Source organism: Emys orbicularis, chromosome 14, assembly GCF_028017835.1.
Source record: "Emys orbicularis isolate rEmyOrb1 chromosome 14, rEmyOrb1.hap1, whole genome shotgun sequence".
In the NCBI taxonomy this organism is placed as follows: Eukaryota; Metazoa; Chordata; order Testudines; family Emydidae; genus Emys; species Emys orbicularis.
The window spans coordinates 428,249-432,746 of NC_088696.1; the positions used below are offsets into that span (position 1 = coordinate 428,249).

At 52.8% G+C, this 4,498-nt stretch overlaps 1 protein-coding gene across 1 annotated transcript; it reads right to left on the bottom strand.

The window, feature by feature from the left end:
• Positions 1-1,537: 1,537 nt before the first annotated feature.
• On the bottom strand, positions 1,538-2,692 carry LOC135889013 (carbohydrate sulfotransferase 4-like). The gene has a single exon (XM_065416829.1). The coding sequence runs from the start codon at positions 2,690-2,692 to the stop codon at positions 1,538-1,540; it is 1,155 nt and encodes a 384-aa protein (XP_065272901.1).
• Between the last annotated feature and the right edge of the window lie 1,806 nt (positions 2,693-4,498).

Here is a 4,498-nt window from a genome sequence, read left to right on the forward strand (position 1 = left end):
GCAGTGGGTTGGACTAGATACCTGCTGAGGTCTCTTCCAACCCTGAGATTCTATGATTCTATGATGAAAGCCAGGGGAGCCAGAGCTGCGGCAGCGCTGTCCAGCTGCACCAGTGGGGAGCCAGGGCTGAGCTACAGCAGAGAGCTGTGGGGCCAGAGCCAGGATAACGGACGCTGGCCATGCCACAAGCAAACTGGAGCTGAGCACAGTGAACAGCAGGGGAAAGTAAGGGGGGCCCTGGGCAGAAGGCTCAGTGGAGGGAGATGGTGCCAGACAAGAGGGCCTTGAAGGCTAGACTGGGAGTAGGGACCATGACCCCAATGGGAGGGCTGATGCTGGGAAGAAGCGTCCTGCCACCTGGAGCCTGAGAGCATGTATCCCCCACCCCTCACGCCAGGGCAGGTATCTGACCCATGGTGTCACAGCAGTGCAGCCAGGACTTGGGATGTGTAGGAATAGGCTGTGACTAGCCCCAGAGAAAGTGTAGTTTATGGTGTCCCGGTGCCCATTGTGTTGGTTTCTGGATCCTTTCACCATCTCCATTTTTCCTTGATTGGTTTACAGTTGCTGATTAATAAATTGTACGTGGTTTAAACTCAATGCAATGATCACTGGATCAGGGAAGTGGCCGGGGAGGAGAGAGTACCCCACAGTGGAGAGACCCTAGCCCCGGTCCTGAGCAACCCAAAATGAGACTGGGGGTTAATCCCCCAGTGATCCTGGCCCCAGCCTTATCGGGGTTACGAGGGCTCTGTCAGATGGGAGCAAGGCAGAGGCGTTCTCGAGCTCAAGCAGGCATCCGGTAAATATTGTTGAGGTGGCGACTCAGAACCTGTCACCTCCAATTCTACCTGGGGCAGTATAGAAGCCAGGCAAATTCACCACGATAGCAGGACCATCCCCTGATTACATGTAGTTTGACAGTGATATGAAAACTAACTGAGCGTATCAAGGATACTTGGGTTACCTGAGTTTTAAACCTGTTCTGGGACTCTTAATATTTGCATAGATTCCTTGATGTTTAAGGCCAGAAGGGAGTATTGTGGCCATCCAGGCTGCCCTCCTGCATAATACAGGACAGAGAATTTCATCAAGTGATTCCTGCAACAAACCCATAATTTATGATTGAGCTAGAGCATCTCTTCTAAAAAGACACTAAGCTTGATTTAAAAACTTCAAATGCTGGATAATCCACTAAATCCTTAGGTAAAAATGCATAAGCTCTGGGATTTACATGGAATTTGTACAGGTAGGGGCCTGAGTGTCTGACACTCACTGTGCCTCCTGGTCTCCAGGAATACACCTGCTAATTGTGGTTTTATTGGTGTTTAATTAAATTGGCCTTCTGGGAGATTTCTGACTCTTTTGGGTACTGTTACTTGGATGTTCTGTTCCCTCTCAACTGCTATTATCACTCTGTACACATGTGCGCATGCGCGCACACACACACACACACACACACAAATATTTTCACTTGTGCACACAGTTCTGAATTCTGCAGCCTTCAGCTGACAAACAGGAGGCAAATTTTCGGCATTCAGCTCCCTGTGTCACCGGGTGGAAGGCCCTGGGTAAATAACAGATTCAGTGCCATATCTTTCTGTTCTTCCTCGGACATCACTAGTCGATAACCCAATAGATCCATGGCATCCTTGCACACATTTTGCAACTTTGCTATTTTCTGGAAGGGCAGGTTCTTCCTCCAGGCCTGGGACACATTCACTGCATCTCTGGAGCCGATGTCAAAGGCCTGGGTCCCCAGGCCTTTCCCATGAGTGATATTATACACCCACACCTGAAGTTTGGGTATGAGGTGGAGCTCTGCAAACTTATACATCTGTGCAGCGTTTGCCAGGGGATCGTTGACAATATCTTCATAGCGCACCAGCATGTAGCGGCCTTTGAGGAAGCTGGGAAGGGCCTGGCTGCCTTCAGTGTAAATCTGGATGTGACTTTTACAGATTTCCTGCATCACGTTGTAGGGCCCCCTCTCCCCTTGGTTCTTCTGGGGCCCCACCACAATGTTACTGTCGTGCATCAGAGCAGCCACTGTTTTCTCACGAGAGTGGAACACAGCCCTGGGGTCGCGAACCAAGTGAATGATTTTGAGATTCAGGGAGGGGTCGGTGAGAAGGGGATAGAGAACTGTCAGATCAAAGAACCGGACCTCCTTGAGGACAATGTGGCTATAGGTCTTGCAAGCCTCCTCCACCTTGCTGAATGGGTACCTGCTACAGAGGGTCTTGCAGGCGGTTTTGGAAATGATGTGGTTGCGCTGGAAGTGGTCACATGCAGGGGGGGAGCACAGGGCCCGGCTGGCCTCCCACTGAAATAAATCAGATTTATTCCTCTGCGTAGACATGTAGGCATCAAACACAGACATGTCGCACAGAAAGACAGACCTGATGAGGTCACGTGCTGCCATCTGTAAGGCTTTGGCCCTGTTCTGGTACATGGCTCTCCACACATGCCAGGCAGGCTCCATCAGGTAGAAGACATCAGGGTGCTGGCTGAAGAGCTGGCCAGTGAAGGAAGATCCTGACCGCCAGGAGGAGAGAATGAGGATGTGCACCTGAGCTGGCTTCTCTTCCTGGGGGGAATAGCTGCTGCGAAGCTGAGAGAGGAAGCAGATGAAAACAACGGACTGAACTGCCAGGACCACTTTCACAATTGTCTTGTTTGACTTCAGCATGGTGGCTAAGAGCCTGAGGAGAGAGAGAGAGTACATTCAGATTGTTGGGTTAACAAACACCGTGGGAAGCCAGAACACTCAGGACTGGACCTCAGAGAAAACCGCAGCACCCCTGTTCTGGGGAAACAGAGCGCTGCCTTGCCAGCAATGACATTCTGCAGCAAATTTGAATGGTCTCTGGTGAAAGCAGATAAAAGGGGCTGTGGGCCTGTTTGTGAGCCTATGCACTAGGAGAGAGTAGGATTGAATGCTATATATGCAGGGCCGGCTCTAGCGTTTTTGCAGCAAAAAAAAAAAAAAAAGCTGTGATAGCAAGCGGCGGCAGCTCTACCGCCGCTTCATTCTACGGCAGCAATTCGGCGGCAGGTCCTTCGCTCTGAGAGGGAGTGACGGCCCCGCCGCCGAATTGCCGCCGAACGGCCAGACGTGCCGCCCCCTTCTTCATTGGCCGCCCCAGGCACCTGCTTTCTGTACTGGTGCCTGGAGCCGGCCCTGTATATATGCCCACTTAGCTCTGCTGTTTCTGTGCTGTAAGTCACTGCAGCATCTTGCTCCTAACCCTTCTCCAGAGAAAGGAAAGATACATTTTTTTCTCTTTTCCTTATCAAGAAGGGGTTTATACAGCCCCTGAGAAGCCAAAGTATTTCCCTTGATGGGGACATTTCCATTTTTTCAGCCTAGTCCTCAGGGCCAGCTCCAGGCACCAGCCGACCAAGCACGTGCTTGGGGTGGCACCTTGTAAGGGGCGGCCAATCTTGGGGTGGTGGGGGGCACTCGGGTTAGTTTTTTTTTTGTTTGTTTGTTTGGCGGGGCGGCGCTCGAGGTTTTTTTTGTTGTTTTTGTTTCAGCCGGGCAGCTCTTGGGGGGGTGGGTTGTTTTTGTTTCAGCAGCGCGGCGCTCGGGGGGGTGTGTTTCGGAGCGCAGCGCTCGGGGGGGTGTTTCGGCGGCGCGGCGCTCGGGGGGGTGTTTCGGCGGCGCGGCGCTCGGGGGGGTGTTTCGGCGGCGCGGCGCTCGGGGGGGTGTTTCGGCGGCGCGGCGCTCGGGGGGGTGTTTCAGCGGCGCGGCGCTTGGGGGGGTGTTTCGGCGGCGCGGCACTCGGGGGGGCTGTTTCGGCGGCGCGACACTGGGGGGGGTGTTACGGCGGGGCGCGGCACTCGGGGGTGTGTTTTGGCGGCGCGGCACTGGGGGGGGTGTTACGGCGGGGCGGCACTCTTTTTTTTTGCTTGGGGCCGCAAAAAAGTTAGAGCCGGCCCTGCTTGTCCTGGATTGAATTTCCCAGCTGGTGGGAGAGAGAGAAGCCTGGAAAGAAAGGAAGCCTTTGGTGAGGTTCAGACAGCTGCGTAGTGCAAAGCAGCTGCATCACAGCTGGAGCTGGGAGGCTCCTAGCTACATCCTGGCTAGTGCCCCCTAGTATGTTTAAAAAGCAGAGTTCTGTTTTTAATTATACTGACTTGATGGTTGTTATTGTTGCAATATGGCCTAGAGACCCCAGTTGGGTTGTGTGATCTAATGAAGGAAGGCATTGTAGACACAGAACAAGATGACAATCCCTGCCTTGAAGAGATTACAATCCAAGTGGAAGCAGAGAGACATCAGGTGGATGCATCAAACAGGTGAGGGAGCCCAGCTAACTATAACTGCAAATAAATAACTACTTCTCACAGGCCTCTGGGAAACAGGGATCTACCATTATTCTCACTACAAATAGAGAAACTGAGGCATGGGGCTGACACATTACCTTCTCAGAGCCTCCCTTATGCACTGGTATCTGCACCATGGCTTCCTGACCCCCCATCCTGTGCTCAA

Coding starts and splice junctions, on each gene's coding strand:
- LOC135889013 (XM_065416829.1), bottom strand. CDS start 2,692: ATGCTGAAGTCAAACAAGACAATTGTGAAAGTGGTCCTGGCAGTTCAG.